Genomic DNA, 20112 nt, shown 5'->3' on the forward strand with positions numbered 1-20112 from the left:
TGATTTCATTGATTTTAGAAAGGCGCAGCAATGCTGCTCAGTATATTACACAATAGTTTTACTTGAAAAGTGAAGCTGGATACTTAAGTTTGTTGCCTGGTCATAGTTGCCACATAAGGAGAAAAAAGGGACAATTCAATATAAAGCTTATCTTCTTGTTCCAATGACCAAATGTCAAGATAAAGACCACATATTCTGGATGTTGTCTATTGTTTATTGTGTAGTATTCTTTTTGTTGCGTTAACTGTCAGGTTGCTCTGATACACTGGTGTAATGTGACATTATTTACATAGCTGTCGTGTTTACCATTCAGCCTACACGCCATGTGGTGGGAATGCAAGCCAATTTTACAACTGTATTGTGGTGAGCTGAACTGAATTGTCATTCTTGCCACAAATGTAATTGATGAATGAGCTCACCTTTCTGACCATCCCGGTCATACACCTTCATGTGAACCACCCCGCCAGTCTTGTTTCTCAGAATGGCATAGTTTCGGCCATCCCTCTTGTTGACAGTTCCCAGCTGTGCAGATTCTTCATCTGCCCACCACAGTTTGCTGGCTGTAAGCACAAACATTGTTTCATTACAAAACACGATGCAAGTCCACTAAAATTGCATTACTGATTTGCCTTTTATTTTGAGAATCGTTGTTTTCATATCAACAGTGGCTGTGTTATATACTGTTGTATGTGATTTTATTGACAAAACAAGATGTGTTACAATATCAGTCACCATAGCTAGGAGAAGATACTGCTTTTTTGTAGAAATATAAATCTTTCAGACAACAGTGTGGCATTCTTGTGAAGTGTTCTGATTAGAAAAACACAAAAATGGTTGAAAAGTTTGAATGATTTTGTATTCTTATTGAATATATACTCAACAAAAATAGAAACCCAACATTTTTGGTTTTGCTCCCATTTTTCATGAGCTGAACTCAAAGATGAAAGATGTTTATTTATTTATTTTTTTCCACTAAAGGCTTATCTCTCTCAAATAATGTTCAAAAATCTGTGTTAGGATTGGCATGCACCACTTTCACTGTCTAAGGCTATGCACTTAAAGATAGTAAACAGTAGCTAAAATTTTCCACATGACTATAGTTAGCTGACAATAGCCGTTAGTGGACTTTGGTGTGGTGTCAGAACTGAAAGTGAATGAAATTTTGGGTGACTGGAATAGATGAATTGGATTCACATTATTTCCTATGGGAAAAATTGCATGATTAGTTTTTTGTCAGATCTTTTAATGACAAAAAACAAAGTTCCACTGTGCTGTGTATACAATGTCTATAGGGCAGTAGATTTGCAGGTACATGTTTATGTAATGTGAGGCTGGGCTTGGTTAACTTGTGGAATGCACTGAGTTTATTAAAACAGAGCTAAGCTACTAAATTATCTGAATAAAATATGAGGAAACTGGTATGAAAAGGCTTTTGAGTATTATTACATATTTTCTTTTTACAAATAACTAATGTATATCTATAGCTTCATTCTTTTGGTCTTTTTGATCCATCCAAAAATATACACGCCTACAGAAATGATTACCACCTGACTCAATAGCTTTAGGTCCAGTGCCATCTGTTACCAAAATAACATTGCTTTGAGTGCAATTGACAGTTGACATAAAGTGAACAAAACACTTGACCCTGGAGGCCATGCACAGCAGTATTAACTTTGTTCTCTATGTTAATTTGATGCCGTTGGGCCCGCTGGCTAGTGGTGATTTCTCGCTCGTGGCACATGATATTCAATTTCCACATCAACTGTGTGTTTGAGTCTCAGCAAGTTGAGGATGAATAATGGCCTATCTACTAAAGTGAGGCCTCACCTATCCCTTGAGCCAATCTAATTAATACATAGCCATAGGACATCACTATAGTGTATCAACCACCTGCACAAACATTAATACTTTTTTCCAGCCAGCATCGGACCCAACCTGTGAAAGCAAAATGAATTGATTTCATCCTGCAGCAATCTGCAACACAATGACTAATTGATTTCTCTGTTCAGTTATTCTATGACTAACCCCATACCCTTTAAGCAGGCGTCACCAACCCATTGATTGCGAGCCACTAGTCAATCTTTGGGACTTTGCCGGTCAATCGTGATAATATTAGGGAAAAAAACCCACATATTACTGTATTGGTGCCCTCCCCTCCTGGATAATGACCAACAGGCACGTATATTGACCACTGAACAGCCCGTAAGTACCAGTGCGCGACAACTGTCATTCAGAGGTTGAGAGAGAGAGAGAGAGAGAGAGAGAGAGAGAGAGAGAGAGAGAGAGAGAGAGAGAGAGAGAGAGAGGGACAGTTTGCAGTGATGTGTCTGAGCACATAGACTCCATATGCATGCACCTCCCCAAAAAATCTTCGCGCTGTTGTTAAAGCACAGTAAGGGCTTGGCTATTGTAATAGCCTCTTTGTCCTCAACCACCATCGCTCACCTGAGCCAACAAACAAAGTTGTGGTTTGCTCATAGGGCTGATGCCACAAACTCGACCCTGATGAAGATCCACAAAGGTAGGGGTGGCCAAAGTACTGGTGCATGGGAGTTTGCCCAACCAGTTTACAGTTTTGTGGATTTGGAAAAGGCAGTCCACCATGTCATTTAAGTAATCCTGTGAAGGGGTACTCCAGGGGTATGGGGTATTTGAGAGGTTCACTCCCTGTACGACCACTGCTAGGCAATTAGTCATAACTTTTATTGACAGAATTTCTAGGTAGAGCCAGGACGTTGAGTGGATCTGGTTAAGTGGCTGCAGGATTGGGATTGTAGATTATGTGGTCCTGCTGGCTTCATCGTGTCGTGACTTTTAGCTCTCCTTAAATCAGTTCGCAGCCAAATATGAATCATCCAAGGTGGAATTCAGCAGCTCCAAGTCCATGGTGGAGCGGCATCACAGATCGGGGATGATATCCTGCCTCATGTTGAGGAGTTCAAGTACATTGAGGTCTAGTTTATGAGAGAGAAAAGGATGGATCGTGAGATCCACAACCGGATTGATGCAGCATTTGCAGTGTTGCATTGATTCGTCATAGTGAAGAGGGAGTTGAGCCAAAGGGTAAAGCTCTCAATTAACAGTCGATCAAGCTCTCGAGCTAGTCTCCTGTTGTCCTGATCTGTAGGGGACATTTACTTTCTAGTACAAGTCAAGCTCACCTTGTTTAGATGAAACCAGTGGTTCCCAAGTTTTTACTTTTTTTGCCCCCCTTTTGGAGATGAAAAAAAAAAAACCTCATGAAATTTTAAAATAACAATACAATGAACAAAACCCAAAATTTCAATCAATTAAATCAAATTTCAATCATCATCAATCATTTACAATCCTTATCTGAAACATGAACACATATTTCTTTTACTTTTCTGTGCATTATAACGCCAGGAAAAGAGTTAATATGAGCTAGCTAACAATGCACGTCATTGGGACACAGCTATTTAGACTATGAAGCCCTCTAAAACATACTATATCAATGTTTTATTGTTTTATATACATACATGCTGTAATCATGCATGAACAAGTAGCATTATGATAACATGTAGTACATGCTTATTTCTTTGCTTATATTCTGACTTATTTTGATGATTTAAAACATCAACGGAACGTTTTTTCTCACATTGATTTCACACACCCATTGATCGGAACTAACGCCCCTTCCGTCAACAAGGTAAAACGCCCCGTGCCCCCAGGCAGAGAATCATGTTGCTGTGTGCTAGGCAGATCGGGCTGTAGTGTAACATACACACAAAATAGTTACTGTCAATGTCCACTCTCTTTGGGATGCCGAATGGTGGAATAGCATCAATTTTAATGTCCTGAATTTAAGTGTGGCATCATTATAGGTATGAATGGGAGTGTGAATGGTTGTTTGTCTATATGTGCCCTGTGATTGGCTGGTGACCAGTCCAGGGTGTACCCCGCCTCTAGCCCGAAGACAGCTGGGATAGGCTAGAGCACCGTCCCAACCTTGGTGTGGATAAGCGGTAGAAAATGAATGAATGAAATATGAAAAATAAATTGAACTCAGAAGTATTTGTACCTGTACTTGTCATCCTTCAACAGTACAACTTCTCAGATCAAACACGTGACCCGTGACAAACTCACCCATCACAGCCAAAGCAGTGCCTTTAGTAAGTTCCCTTTTCAGATTTTCCAGCAAACATACCATCCATTTCCAAGCATTCCATAATATTTTCTCTAATTAAAATGCACTAAATTTGCACATTTCCTGATCAAATGCAAGGCAGAAACATACGTTGAGGCTGTCAGGAATGTGCCTCCCATCGGAGTGCACTCAGTGGTTCCACTGAGTTGGATCATGTCACCATAATATCATATCATAATATAATGTTGCACAAATATTTACAAAGCACCATGACCTTAATGTCCTGAATTTAAGTGTGGCATCATTATTCTTGCTCACTGGACAATATAGTAATACATAAAAATGCCATACTTAAATAAAATAAGAAAAAGGCAGCACAGTGGAAAGTGGTTAGCGTGCAGGCCACACAGCTAGGACACCCGAGTGAATGGAAGTTTGCATGTTCTCCCCGTGCAAGCGTGGGTTTTCTCCGGGTACTCCGGTTTCCTCCCACATTCCAAAAACATGCTAGGTTAATTGGTGACTCCAAATTGTCCATAGGTATGAATGGGAGTGTGAATGGTTGTTTGTCTATATGTGCCCTGTGATTGGCTGGTGACCAGTCCAGGGTGTACCCCGCCTCTAGCCCGAAGACAGCTGGGATAGGCTAGAGCACCGTCCCGACCTTGGTGTGGATAAGCGGTAGAAAATGAATTAATGAAATATGAAAAATAAATTGAACTCAGAAGTATTTGTACCTGTACTTGTCATCCTTCAACAGTACAACTTCTCAGATCAAACACGTGACCCGTGACAAACTCACCCATCACAGCCAAAGCAGTGCCTTTAGTAAGCTCCCTTTTCAGATTTTCCAGCACCTCCAGCCCAGTTCCATCCAGATTACACCTGTTGATGGTGTTATTGGCCGAACTAATCCAGTATAGCTTGTTAGCTGTGTAGTCTACTGAGAGACCTGAGAGAAATCAAACAGAGAACAACAAAGTCAGATGTATTATCTTGGTGGGATCTTAAATTCAGGAATGTTTAGCAGTAGCAGCAAAGCAAAAATCACAAACAAACAGCAGTAGATTAAATTGTGAGGTAATAAACGAGTTTGAGTACTATTACAACTTATAAGGGACATACTTAGACTGCAATTGTCAAATTTTTCTGCAGTAACATTCTCGAGAATATCTCATGTGCATACATTTCCATAAAAAGCAAATCACAGTAAAGCAAATAGCACCTTGATGGATTCTGTTTCAACTGCCACTGATAAAATGCATAAATAAAAATGTTGTTAAAATATCTTAAAGGGGACCTGTTTTTTTCCACTTCTTTTTTTTTTTTTTACCCATAAAGGTAGTTGAATTATGTATTCTCATGTTAAACGATCCCAAAGGGATCACTATGGGGATCAAGAGTTGGTGGAAAAGTTAACCCATGTGAATGAGACATGCTTTGATACACACCGTTTGTATTGTATAGAACTAGTTTGCATTGCATTCACAGCCAAAAACGTTCAAAAACGTTTTCCACAATTATACTTTCTAGATGTAGACTTTTTGTCTACATTCAAATATGATAAATGGACATAAGCTTGTGAAACTGTCACAATTATCCTTGTTTCAAACATACAGGCCAGCTGGCAGAGTTGAATACGTGCTCAGCTCTCAGCACATTACGTTAATTCCTGAAGCAGTTCAAGAGGCTTCTTTGTCATCGTTCTGCAGAAAAAAGCAGACCTCCATTGGAAGGCTGCTGTTTTGTTCACTGTACATTCATATGGTAAAGACGGTTTATTTGTCTGTATGTGTGTAGGCCTTAGATTGACTTGTCCCACATCGGTATTAGTTACCACTGAGTCAGGAATGGAAACTACTTGCATGGATGAATTTAAAACTGTAAAATCTAGAGTGGCCTTTTATTGTTGCCAGTCAATGCCAATAACCATGCTGTCTAATATGCATCAGCACACGTGTGAGGTGGACGAATTAATTCAGCCTAGGAGAAGTGCCCACTAACACAAATTCAGACAGATTTATGAACAATATTTCAGAGGGATGGGCATTTTTCTATAAATATAAAAATCTTTAGGAGTTCAGCTCATGAACGATTGGAGCGTTGCATTTATATTCTTGTTGTGTCACGATACTTTGCCATGCCTTCATGCAGCTATCTTTAGATGCTGCTGGTCTTGTAGTCTGCACTTTTGTGTTCAAAGTTGCTCTGTGATACCAGTCCGCTGGCCAATGCCCTCAAAAACTTGGATGATCACAGAAACCTTTTTTTGGGCCCTTGCAAAGATATAAATACAGACAAAGGGGCGCACTGCAGGTATGTAAATCAATGATAGGAAAGTCAGATTTAACTTTGACAGACAACTATCATCTCCCATGTTCTGGAAGCAGATTGTTTTAACAACTTTTATTAAAATCGTTGGAAGCAAAACGTTGAAAGTATTAACTTCAATCACAATTTGATGTTTTATTTCAAAACTTGTTCCAGTGGAAAGTCACCATAGAAAGTCTGTCACGGTCCAAATACTTCTGTAGTTTGTACTTTGATATGGAATAGGTAAAATTGCAAAGATTGTCACCAAAATACATTTTGCACACAAAAGAGGCTTGATTAGAACAGTGAATGTTTGAAAGCTTTGACCTTATTTACTTAGATAGTATTTTTTGGCCGTGAAAAATTATATTGAAAAGCCTATTTCCTGTGTTAGATGTGTGCTCGAATGTTAATAATAACATATTATTGTTATCATTATTAATAATATTTATCCTTTTTCTCATTTTTCTCCAGTAACAAAAACAAAGGAAGTGACCTCACTTTCAGAACCATCCCTCTCATCGCATGGAATACATTGGATTGATATTGTTCTGGTGCATATTATGCCCACTCCTTGTGTGGTAGGCGGCTACTCAAACACTCGAGCAGAAGGAGGAAGCCTGTTCACAATTCCAAAAGACACTATTTGTCGCATCAGATTCTTCAGGTATTATGTTCGACACATTTTGAGGACAATTGTTTTGATACTCTGCCTCAAATGACGAAAAAAATACCGATCTACCATTATCTGTCCCGACTAACTGGAATAATGTGTTATTTTCCCACGAGGTCTTAACATATTAGTTTTTTATGAAAATTTTCAAGGCTAGATAATCAGGGACCACTGCTTGCTTGTCTTGTATCTTATCATGTTGGATCTCTGCCAGCCAAATAACATACCTGTTGTGGCAATTTTTTAAATATGTCTGAAAGGCAGTTCTGATGATACAGTGACAGTTAACAGTGCTTATTCAGTAAATGTTGAAAAAACACATCTGTAGTATAAATACATATAGTGTACAGAGTTACAATGTATAATGTTTGAATAACTACTCATCACAACACAATATCAGTGAATGTTATTATTGTGTTATTGTGGCTATGTTTTGATGGGTCTAGTTGCTTGTCTGGTCACTCACATTGTGTAGTTTACAGGCAGATAACAGCAGTATGACAACATTTTTAATATAATTTTTTGGTGCCATGAGCAATTTAAAGACACAATATGACATTTCCATTCTGATCTGATTAAGATTAAAGATGACCATTTGATCTGATATATTTCAGGGTTTGAGATGAACACTGTAGACATACAATACATCTGTATAAAGCCAAAACATCTCTCTCTCTCTCTCTCTCACGCTCTCTCTCTCTACAATTGTTTATATTAAAATGGATTTCTCATTTTATATGTCAATACACCTCTTTTGCTAGAAACAAATTTTCAGTCAATATTAAATAGACTGCCTGGAAAGATTCAAGGTACTGAGGGCAATGAAATTGAATATGCTGCTTAATGCTGTGTTACTGACCGACAGGATCCCTCTGGTTCTGGAGGAGGACCTTGCTGTTACTTCCATCCATGTTGGCCATGTTAATGGTGTTACCATCTGTCCAATAGATTTTCCTGCAGGAGATGTGAATAGTTTGACTAGTCATAGGATACAGTAATTACAGTAATTGCTCATTTATTGCAGTTAGTTCCAACACAACCGTGATAAAGGAATTTTTGATTAGACCGTAGAAAACCTGTTTATGGACTTTAAAATACTTTTTTAGACATTATTCTAGACATAAAATAACACCCATATTGGCATCTCTACATTCTTATTACCCAATGCTAAACCCAACTAAATTAACCATTCATAAATGAGACATGCTAGTGGGTGTGTTGCTGTAAATGGGATGCGAACAGGAAGTGAGGTTGGGAGTTGATGGTGGAGTGGCCGAGATGGCCAAGGGTGGAATCGAACTCGGGTCTCCTAGCTGTGTGGCCTGTGCGCTAAACACTCGGCGGCCGTGCAGCCAAATCAGAATCAGTAATTGCAAATTCAAGTTGGTTCAAGTCAACCGGTATAGTTTATCCTGAGAACCTTTTAATGTCCCTTTTTGGTCTGCAGTCGAGGTTCTTAATTCTGTGCATTCTGTGAGGACAACATAGTGATGAAGTATACAGACTTGTATAATCTACTTACCCCTTGGCGGGGTGCACTACAAGGCACCTTGGCTTATCAATGCCGTGGATGATGGAAGTCTTCAGGGACCCATCAAAGCGAGCCACATTGATTTGTGACTCGTCATTCTCAGAGCTAAGCCAATATAAGTTCCTGGAAAGCCAGTCCAAAGCCAGACCACGACAGTTCACTATGTCTAGCAGAAAACAGATAAAACAACATGTCACACAGTACATGCTTGTTTAAACTGAATGATTGTGTTCCCTTGAGACGCAGAGGGAGAAAATGACAGTCCAACCACTAATAATGGACACAGACGCACACATACACAGCAAAGATTTTTTATGTGGTGAAATTCTCCCACCTGCAGAAATGATCGTCTCCAGCTGAGTGCCATTGATGAATGCCCTTTTAATAGTTTGAGTTTTAATGTCAGCCCAATAGATCCTCTCCTCATGGGCATCATAGTCCACCACTGTGACATCATCAATGTCTGGCACCGTTAGGGCTGTCATGACATTCATGTAAGGGTTGTCCATGTCCACACCACGGATTTCAGATCGGCGTACATACAGGAGGAACCTTTTCAATGCTGGTTAAGATGATTAACAAAAGTTTATTGGCTTTGTATCGACAAACAGCATTTTCTGATTAAAATAATCCAACTTTATTATTACAGTTGATGCCAATCAAAAGAAGAAATACAATGTTATAAAGACTATAATTAACAGACTTCTAATGGTTCACAGGATACCCTACTCTACATTTCTACTGTCATGAGAAGAAAGTATGAAAAATTATGATGTGTATGCTCACCAAAGCAGGATTGTTTGTCAGGGGAAAGCTTCATAAGGTTTGGACAGGTGCAGGATGCTGTGGAGTTGTAATTGATGAGACACAGATGCGAGCAGGGACCACGTCCATCATTCTCCTCACAAGGGTTCCAGGCTGATGGCAAGAAGGAAAAGCCAAAGTATGAAAAAAGTACACACGTGCAGCGAGAAATGTTGTGCCTTCGAGGCTGAGATGGCAAGCAAACAGATATGCCTGAATGAATATAAACTGGACTTTGCAATATGACATTTAGAGGTCAGTTTGATGGCGTCGCTCAAACGAAATGCTGACTTAAATGGCAAAAAAGAACGGAACAACAAAACAGCCATGCTGAAAATGTGCTGTGAAGTGCAAAAAGGAGATAAAGCTTTTAATTTGAGAAACCTCTGAATGTATTCAGGAAAACCTATTTACTGTGACCTACTGTATTATTTCGTACAGAATACAATATCAATTATGAGCAAAAACAAACAAAATATATAAAAAGATACAAAATATAATACACAATGTATTTGCCAACCATTGTACTAAAATGATGTACATATTATCATAACCCACCAAACAAGAGTTATGGAGATGGATCTTTATAAGTCATAACAAATGATTGCAGCTAAAAATGCAGCTTTGATCTGTACAGTACTTTGCCAATTTGCAGTATGGGGTACACTAGTAATTGGGTCAGTCTCCTGAAGGGGATACCAGAGAGAGTGCCGTCACATGTAGTGGCATGCCGCACATACTACAGTAAATTGCAGCCTTTACCAAATACAAATATACTGCAAACATGTTGAATAAACAAGGGAAACCACATTGAATATTTTCTTCAGGTCTTTGTAAAACAGTTTTGTTCAAATAAATGTTATCTCACAATGGGGGTCATCTACACCAGGGGTCTTTCCAAGTAGGCATGCTTCCAAAGAATTTACAACCATCCGAGCCAGAACTACCATTTCATGAGAGAGAAACTTTCAGCTCTGATTTAAACCAGAAACCAACTGGGTTGGAAAATTGCAGCGCATTGACAACACCAAAGAGCATAAACTCAGTCATGCCCAACTAAACTTAAATTCAGTGGAACCTGCTTAAGTCAGTCCTGCTTATGTGTGTATGCAATCATGCACAAATGGGAAAAAAACGATGACAACAAACCAATGGCCTTGGTTATGTCAACAACTGCTAATGTTGACGTGAGTCAGCCTGTAACTAGAGTGTTGACTCCAGCTGTAACGGTTAATACATTAAATCAATTAAGTTGATTTTTTAATGGGTGTCACCGCACAGAGTGACTGTAATTTAAAACACACAGAAATAGAGTGTAATGATGGAGATATGTGGCTCAAATGACAACAAGGGTGAAAGAGAGAAAAGGGCCAGAGGAAACGACTGACGTGACCAAACGTTGGACAATGTTGTGCAATGCTTCCGCTGACAAAGAGAACTAGCATTACCTGAAGACAACATGTCTGCTTGACCCGCTTCCTGGGAAACTTGTTAAAGAGCAGTTCCCAATTTTAGGTCCTTCAAATCTTAAATATTATAATTCTATCACTTTCATCCGGTACTGTGCCTGCAGCCTTCAAGACTGCGGTGATTCAACTGTTACTCAAAAAACCAAGCCTTGATCCTGGGAGTATTTCTAACTATAGGCCGGTGTCTAACCTCCCATTTATTTTGAAAAGCTTTGAAAAAAAATTTAGCGCAACAGCTCAATGATCACATGACCTTGAGTAGTTTATTTGAATCTCTTCAGTCTGTTTTCGGGGTGACCCACTCTACTGAATCGGCACTTGAAAAAGTGACAAATGATCTTTTTCTATCTATGGATTGTAAATGGTCTTTCACTTGTATAGCGCTTTTCCACCTCCAAGGGGCTCAAAGCGCTTTCACACTGTTTACATTTACCTACAGATGACGCAGCATCTGGAGCAACTGGGGGTTCAGCATCTTGCCCAAGGATATTTCGGCATGATCACAGCAGGATGGAGGATCGAACACACAACCTTCAGGTTGGGAGACGACCGCCGAGCCACGCCGCCCCAAGTATAGAATGTGACACCTCCTCATTATTATTATTACTAGATTTCAGTGCTGCCTTTGATACCGTTGATCACTCTATCCTACTGGAACGCCTTCAAATACATATTGGTGTTACTGGTCTGGTACATCTTATCTTGGGCATCAGCCACATCGTGTAGTTTATGATAATGTGACTTCTGCATACCAGAGTTCCACAACCCACAACCGACAACTTTCTAGATCTTCCAGAATCTACACCTATTCCAGCTAATTTTTAAAACATCACAAGAAAAGAGTTGAAAAGTGAGTTGAAAGATTTAAAAGTGAAATAATGTAATTTTAGAAGCAGAGAGTTGAAATATAAAAACAACGAATATATGTTACTTTTCAAAAGTGACGTGATCATAATAACAGAAAATCCAGCAATCTCATTAATCAACTCTAATTCTGCCTCAGAATCACCTAATAATTGGAAAATGAATCCTATGGCTGAAAAAGGCAACACTAAATGACTATGGGACGCATATGAGTGATTATGAATTGTGCAGTTTAGACATGGGTCTTTGTGGTTTTCTGTGCTGGCAAAAATCAATCACTTATGAGTTAGGCAAATCACAGAAACAGGATTGTTGCATGCTTTCTAATCTGCAAATGATTGTTCCCCTACTCTTATATTGAAGCGCACGCCGGTTTGTGTCTGAGCCTCCAGTGAAACACCATTGAATGGTTTGTTAGACCAGCTGCGTATTGGTATTTTCATTCTTTGTCGCATCACATCACATCCATCCTTCTCCTTCCTTTCACTCAAACATTCAGGGTGCAGCAGAGCAGCACACAGACGCATGCACACACACACACACACACAGCTTTTCCTTTTTTGAATATGAAAGAATTCGGCATGCTCTTCTTGACAAACAAAGTCCCATCTGATGACATTTATCTACGATGAACAATGATTATAATGCCACTACTGGAAAGAAACAAGCTAATTAACTGGTGAAACACTGAGAAAGCAGAGGAAGCATTAAATACACGTAAACCCGATTACCAGTATGATAATATCCATTTAAGCATGGTGCATGCTTTATGCTGAAAGATGCTGAGAGCATTACATTTGGAAACTTGGCAATGGGGAAAAGTAATTGGATAAATTAAAATGTAAATTCTTAAAACCAAATAAAAATTGTTGGTTTAGCAATGAATAACACACAATAGAACACAACCTACTATATTCTCAAAAACATAATGAGTGAAATGGATTTTGTGGTCTGTAAAGTTTTGCATAACAAATATATAAAAGGGTGCATGTGTGTATGCATACTTTTTGTTCGTTGACGTCTGCTGGGCCAGTGTTACAGCATTGATTGGTTGAAAAAAGAAAGTTGAAATATGTTTTTTGTGTGTGTTTTTAAAGAATATGTTGAGTAACAATAATGTGTTTTTTTAAACGTTCACTTGAGGTAGCATAGCAGGCTCAACTATGCATGATTCACTACATGTGGTGTGGGAAATATTGGATTATAGGATTGCAAATGTCTCCTACTTCTGTAGCAAATCAGTAGTGAGATGTGATACTCTGAAGACACAGTGAACTAAGGACTTGCAGGTACAAAAACATGTGCAAATCTGATTGCTTGTGCAGGCAGTGTGCAACAAAATCGCACTTGCAGTACATTATGAGTGTTTGCCTTTATGAATACACAGAATACAGTGATCCCTTCTTTATTGTGTTCATACCAAGTTTAAATGTTACTGTAAATTCTGGACAACAACTGGAAAAACATGCTAACCGGGGTGTATGCTAACGGAGGTTGCACTGTATATTTAATGACAAAATGCACTAATATAGCATTATGATGATGTGATGTCTCTGTTGGATTTCACCAATGTCATTCTCACCCAAGACCTCCAGCTCCATGGCTTCACTCTGCACTCCCAAACACTCCATGGTGGCAACCACATGTATAAACCTCAATTAAATAGGGCTGTCTCCCCCATTTTTGTACCTGTTAATAATTGTGTAAACAATTTGGGATCTTAGTAGAATATAACTAAGAAGTGACTTGGGGCCCCATGCTGAGTTCTTGAACTACCAATCACAAGCCTCACTGAAGAGTACAAGTGCTCTAAAGTGATACTACAGATGACATTGAAGGTCTTAACAATGCTGCACCACCTCTGTTAACAGGAAGGAAAAAACTGGCCACATCCGATGCAGTACAGCTCACTACGTCAGCCCTGAAGCAATGACATTGTGAGGCATGTCCAGTTAGAAAGAGGAGGATTAGGCTTTACAGTGACTAAAGCAACTTGGTGCAGAGCTTTAGCTTCACAAAGGAGGAAAATGGTGGTAGAGGAGGTGTGTCGTCAATAGAAGGCTGAAAGAAGCGCAAAGGCTGTCTTTCTGGCCAGGCAGGGACAATGAGGTGGGAAGGCGTGGATAGGAGAAAGTTCACCTGGAGGCACCTCTGGTAAATGGAAGCAAGAAACATCAGTTTCATCATAAGAGCTACATATGATGTGCTCCCATCCCTAAAAAAACCCATTCCCCCACGGTATGGCGAGGATCCAACCTGTGCAGTTGTAGGACCAAACTTACACAAGGCCACTACACCTGAGTCTACACTCAGAGTCTGGCAGCAGCTCTTGAGAGCAAGAGGAACACCAACCATCTCTTTCCCCCTGAGAGCTGCCAAATTCCATCTCTGTGCCAACAACTGTTGGAACAGAAACAGCCTAACCTCCCCGCTATCAAACCAGAAGCTGGACAGCTAGCCATGACCCAGGATTAGAAGATGCTAGTTGATAGTGGCGAGCAACTCAATTGCAGAGATTGCAACTACCACTCTCTTAGGCCAGACTTGGTGGTACACTGTCCCAAAATTTACATCCTTGCCATGGCTAAGATAAAGTTCCCGCGCCCTCAACATCCACGCATGTAACCTAATGTAATCTATTGGCACAGAGGACATTTTCCATCAAGGCATATTAACAAACTTAGGACACATACATATTGGTACATATTGGATACTCATTGTTATTTATCTTTGCTGATAATCTAGATAAAACCTCTCACCTTGTGGCTGTCTACTGGGATGGAAGATCTGCAGGTCAAAAGGCTGAGCACTTGTCTTCTGGATGACGGTGACATTTTGCCCCGTCCACTTATTGGCTCTTGCTAAAGTGTTGGTCCTCCAGTCCGTCCAATAGACATTACCTCCGAAGAGGGAAACAGCAAAGGGATGCGACAGGTATTCATGGCCCTTGAGGATCTCAATGATGCCACTGCCATCATAGAGTGCCGAGAAAATGGCATCGGAGCTGTTAAAAATATAGACACAAAGCTCCATAAGACAGGTTAAACTGCTCTCAAAATGCATTGGATGGGGTTGTTGATACAGGCATTTCCGAGTCCAAGCTGTAATTCTAGGGTCAACAAGCATCAAAAAGCCTTTTTAAGCATAACATTTGCTTAGGGAGAGGTGACTTTTCTCCACTATATATTTGGTATAGGCATGACAACATTTCAGAAAAAAAAAAAAAAACAGAAAATGTAAATGGTATACCGTGCATCAGTCCAAATAATCCTCTTTTCCAGATGATCCAGAGTCAGTCCATTGGGCCAGGCTCCGATCTCCATATCTTTAAACACAATGTGTCGGCCTTCTCCACTCATTGATGCAGCCTCAATTCGGGGGAACGTAGCATCCCAGTCCGTCCAGAATAGAATGCTATGAACCCCAAAGTAGACATCTGTGTTAGTAGACATCCATAAGCACGCAAAACTAACAGTACTAATAGTATCCAAACTTGTTAATTTTATAGTACTCAAAAACAAATACAATGCTCTCTCGACTGACTGCCCACACTGACAGATGCGCCAAAGACCCCAGTGCAACCTACGACAGACCTTGAAACAGGAGACCATCTGTTTTATTATGACTTTTCCAAGCTCAATGAGGCCTGAAAATGAACACCATCGATGTGACCATTAACAGTATCTTGGGTCTGTGTTGCAGCCAAGCCAACACATATTTTGCTTTGCCTCACAAAGTCAACTTGAACAAAAGACATATCGGGCCATCGAGCGTAAATGACCAAGTGATGCAAACAAAACTGTCAGGAAGAAACATCCATGCTCAGATCAATTGCCTTATTCACTTGATAAGGTATCCCTGATCAATAACCTCTACTTTGAGTGGTTTTAAGTAATTATATTGGAATTATATATAAGCCCGGAAAACAGCCAGTCATTTAATTTCTCTCGATGGCCATAAAATGTAGCCATCCTCCTAAATATGCTAAGAGTACCACAGACCAGAGAGCAGGAGCAGATTACTCAAGTCTTAAGAGTGTTAAATTGATTTTAGGAACGTCTGGGTTTTGCTTTAATCTGAAATAGTATTGCCTCAATGTACAGTTAGGGTGAAAGTGTTGCGATGCATTAATCAGGGATAAGCTTTCAGTTCAAAAGGGCGTGATAACCCCAAAGTTGACAGTTTAAGACATCAAATTTCATCAGCCAATTGCCTATCATTGACAAACAACATGCTGATATTATGCTTGTTAGGCAAGTGGGGATTTCCTTGGGCAAAGGTGCTTACTCCAGCGAAACTGAAACATATACAAAAATTTGTTTCCATTATTTTTAAGGTCACTGCTTTCGATTGTCAACACTTTTAAAACAAACATTTACTGTTCTACTATATTGTTTCTACCAACACAGGAATTGACTGTGGACAACTACGTGTCCGTAAGTACAGTATGACATGTCAAGTCATTTTATTGATTTGTTGTTCCATGTAGTCATGTGTAAGCTATTGTAAAATAAGATGGATTGTCATTTTAGTCAGTTTCAGATCTGCCAACATTTTCATGTGTAGAACCAATTTTGACCTTCCAGTAAGTCAGTATGCTTTGCTTGACCATTTAGTCACCATTAAGGCCATTATTTTAGTTAGTTTTCAAAATGTTTTCATTGATAAATTAATGAATTAAGTGAGCTAATAAATCTATTTTAATCTCACAGAAAAATTGCTGAGAAAAGCCCTCACATTTTCACACATTGTCTTTGAAATTATTACATTATTGTTAACAGAAAATGTAAACGTGAAAATGTAATTCCCCATTTAGACAACTCTCCATTTTTACATCTCATCTCCTCTCCTCTCCTCTCATCGCCTTGCCCTCCCAACTACAATGAGAGCCTATCATCTTATGCTAAACAAACCCAAACACAATGACAGCCAATCAGTATCCACTACAGGGTGTGACTGACCATTATTATTCACCCCAAACTACTTTTAAAACTTATTGTTATGAAAATGCAACTTGCATACAGAATGATGAAGTTAGAGATTAAAAGAGGGACACCTCATTATCTTAAAGTAATGCTCTATAGGAGTTTGCAACTCAATACAAATGGTGGAAAAATGAGTATAATCAGTCCCTTTTAACAAATGTACGATTCAAATTTTGTGGTTTCACACAGTTCACAATTCAATATCTAAATTAATTTTAATATAAATATATTAATATTAAGTATATAAATTACCCTCAAGGGCCATGAATATAAATTATTCAACACTGTTGAGTACAATAATATTCTGCAAGACACATAAACACTTGATTTAATCACCGGAGTATTATCTCAGAACAGGGACAATCATCACTAATAAAAATACTGGTATCTGATAAAAATGGCTACTGTTGCTGCAATACCTGACGCCATGTCGACTATATTGGCTAATACAAGTGTAGTTTAATTCATGTCTAGAGGGCTCTAATAATGGATTAAAAAACATATATGGACAGTTGCAAATAAGTTTTCTATGCTATGGAAATGCCCATGGAAATATTCAATTCATAAAGAAGCAATCCTACTTCGTGTAAGTTAACTTGGTTGGGTTTGGAACCAATTAACCGTCATGAACCAATTACTTAGGGATTACTGTAATTAGATATTACATTTACACTAATGTGTACATTGCGTTTAAAATCAGTGCACACTTACATGAATCCCAGGAAACATTACCAATACGTTTTAATCACCCATGTGTGTTATAAGTATCACAGATTGAAACCAAGACCCATCAATCAATAATTTAATGTTCTGTGGTTAACTAAGGTTTAATAACATGATAATGTCACACAATTCTTGAGACACAAGCCAAAAACCTGAGTTGCTATTAAGCAGGGTTGTCCAAATTGCTGCCCATGCAACTCATGGCTGGTTTTTGTATAGGCGGGCTGCACATTGTGCAAATTAAAATAGACCAAAAAAAAGTTGCTGGGGGGTTATTCAAGGTTTATTCAAAGTTGGCAAGTCTGGTTCTTCTAAAAACTAGGCTGTCGACAATGTACTTCAATTTCCCGTTTGTTTGAAAATATCAAAGAGAAGACTAGGCAGCATGTTGTAAGGAATATCTTTTTACAACAAATGAAATTAAATGTCAATCATATTCTATTTAATTAATGTTTCTGAAAGCTCAGTATCTAAAATACAATGGGTGTTTGTTTATCTACTTGTAAATATAGAAGTATCTGAATGTGTTGTACCACCCTCATTCATGGAGGATAGAGACTGCAAGGAAATGTCACACAGACTCTTAATACTTAAATTTAAGCCAACTTGTTTTTTTTTTTTTTAACATTAACAAACAGGGGCAAAAGTGACAAAGCATAACTATTATATTAGCAGTAACAGACTTCCACATTCATACACCATTTACCATTGGTGCCAAAGTGAGAAATATAAAGCAATTACTTTAATTATGCAGCACTTCATGAGGCTTTACATACCCTTGCCCTGGGTCCAGAGCAATGGCGCGTGGATGCTCCATGCCCCCTGCAATCAGTGTGGTTCGCATATCTCCATTAAGTTTAGCGACCTCGATCTGGTCCAGATTGCTGTCAATCCAGTACAGTTTTCCTGCAATCCAGTCCACAGCAAGACCTTCTGGGGTGGCCAGGCCATGTTGAATGACAACCTCAATTCCAGTCACCCCTGTGACAACGATGAATATACATTATATACATTATCCTAATCACCCTTTTAGTTATGCTTGTATTACTTATGTTGCCAGGTACAGTGAAGAAAATAAGTATTTGAACACCCTGCTATTTTGCTATTTCTCCCACTTAGAAATCATGGAGGGGTCTGAAATTTTCATCGTAGGTGCATGTCCACTGTGAGAGAGATAAACTAAAAAGAAAAATCCAGAAATCACAATGCATGATTTTTTAACAATTTATTTGTGTGATACAGCTGCAAATAAGTATTTGAACACCTGTGTATCATCTAGAATTCTGACCCTGAAAGACCTGTTAGTCTGCCCATTAGAAGTCCACCTGCACTCCATGTATCATCCTGAATCAGATGCACCTGTTTGAGGTCGTTAGCTGCATAAAGACACCTGTCCACCCCATACAATCAGTAAGACTTTAACTTGTAACATGGCGAAGACCAAAGAGCTGTCCAAAGACACCAGAGACAAAATTGTACACCTCCACAAGGCTGGAAAGGGCTACGGAGCAATTACCAAGCAGCTTGGTGAAAAAAGGTCCACTGTTGGAGCTATCATTAGAAAATGGAAGAAGCTAAACATGACGGTCAATCTCAATCGGAGTGGAGCCCCATGCAAGATATCACCTCGTGGGGTCTCAATGATTCTAAGAAAGGTGAGGAATCAGCCCAGAACTACACGACAGGACTTGGTCAATGACCTGAAAAGAGCTGGGACCACCGTTTCCAAGGTTACTGTAGGTAATACACTAAGACGTCATGATGTGAAATCATGCATGGCACGAAAGGTTCCCCTGCTTAAACCAGCACATGTCAAGGCCCGTCTTAAGTTTGCATATGACCATTTGGATGATACAGAGGAGTCATGGGAGAAAGTTTTATGGTCAGATGAGACCAAAATAGAACTTTTTGGTCATAATTCCAATAAGCGTGTTTGGAGGAAGAAGAATGAAGAGTACAATCCGAAGAACACCATCCCTACTGTGAAGCATGGGGGTGGTAGCATCATGCTTTGGGGGTGTTTTTCTGCACATGGGACAGGACGAGTGCACTGCATTAAAGAGAGGATGACTGGGGCCGTGTATTGTGAGATTTTGGGGAACAACCTCCTTCCCTCTGTCAGAGCATTGAAGATGGGTCGTGGCTGGGTCTTCCAACACGACAACGACCCGAAGCACACAGCCAGGAAAACCAAGGAGTGGCTCCGTAAGAAGCATATCAAGGTTCTAGCATGGCCCAGCCAGTCTCCAGACCTGAACCCAATCGAAAATCTTTGGAGGGAGCTCAAACTCTGTGTTTCTCAGCGACAGCCCAGAAACCTGACTGATCTAGAGAAGATCTGTGTGGAGGAGTGGGCCAAGATCCCTCCTGCAGTGTGTGCAAACCTGGTGAAAAACTACAGGAAACGTTTGACCTCTGTAATAGCAAACAAAGGCTACTGTACCAAATATTAACATTCATTTTCTCAGGTGTTCAAATACTTATTTGCAGCTGTATCACACAAATAAATTGTTAAAAAATCATGCATTGTGATTTCTGGATTTTTCTTTTTAGTTTATCTCTCTCACAGTGGACATGCACCTACGATGAAAATTTCAGACCCCTCCATGATTTCTAAGTGGGAGAAATAGCAAAATAGCAGGGTG

At 39.4% G+C, this 20112-nt stretch overlaps 1 protein-coding gene across 11 annotated transcripts in view; it reads right to left on the bottom strand.

Moving 5' to 3' along the window:
- The window catches only part of lrp1bb (low density lipoprotein receptor-related protein 1Bb), a 265115-nt gene that overhangs the window by 85848 nt on the left and 159155 nt on the right, over positions 1-20112 (bottom strand). For all 11 annotated transcript variants that reach the window (XM_058083119.2, XM_058083126.2, XM_058083127.2 and 8 more), the window contains 9 exons: positions 18244-18448; positions 15009-15173; positions 14519-14763; positions 9409-9540; positions 8957-9184; positions 8614-8788; positions 7951-8045; positions 4908-5057; positions 420-560 (listed from right to left, as the gene is read on the bottom strand). In XM_058083119.2, the coding sequence (XP_057939102.2) occupies positions 420-560; positions 4908-5057; positions 7951-8045; positions 8614-8788; positions 8957-9184; positions 9409-9540; positions 14519-14763; positions 15009-15173; positions 18244-18448 (1536 nt within the window). The remainder of the gene's footprint in view (positions 1-419; positions 561-4907; positions 5058-7950; positions 8046-8613; positions 8789-8956; positions 9185-9408; positions 9541-14518; positions 14764-15008; positions 15174-18243; positions 18449-20112) is intronic.

This window comes from Doryrhamphus excisus, linkage group LG12, assembly GCF_037039965.1.
Source record: "Doryrhamphus excisus strain RoL-2023G ecotype Guam linkage group LG12, RoL_Dexc_Guam_v1.1, whole genome shotgun sequence".
Taxonomy (NCBI): Eukaryota; Metazoa; Chordata; class Actinopteri; order Syngnathiformes; family Syngnathidae; genus Doryrhamphus; species Doryrhamphus excisus.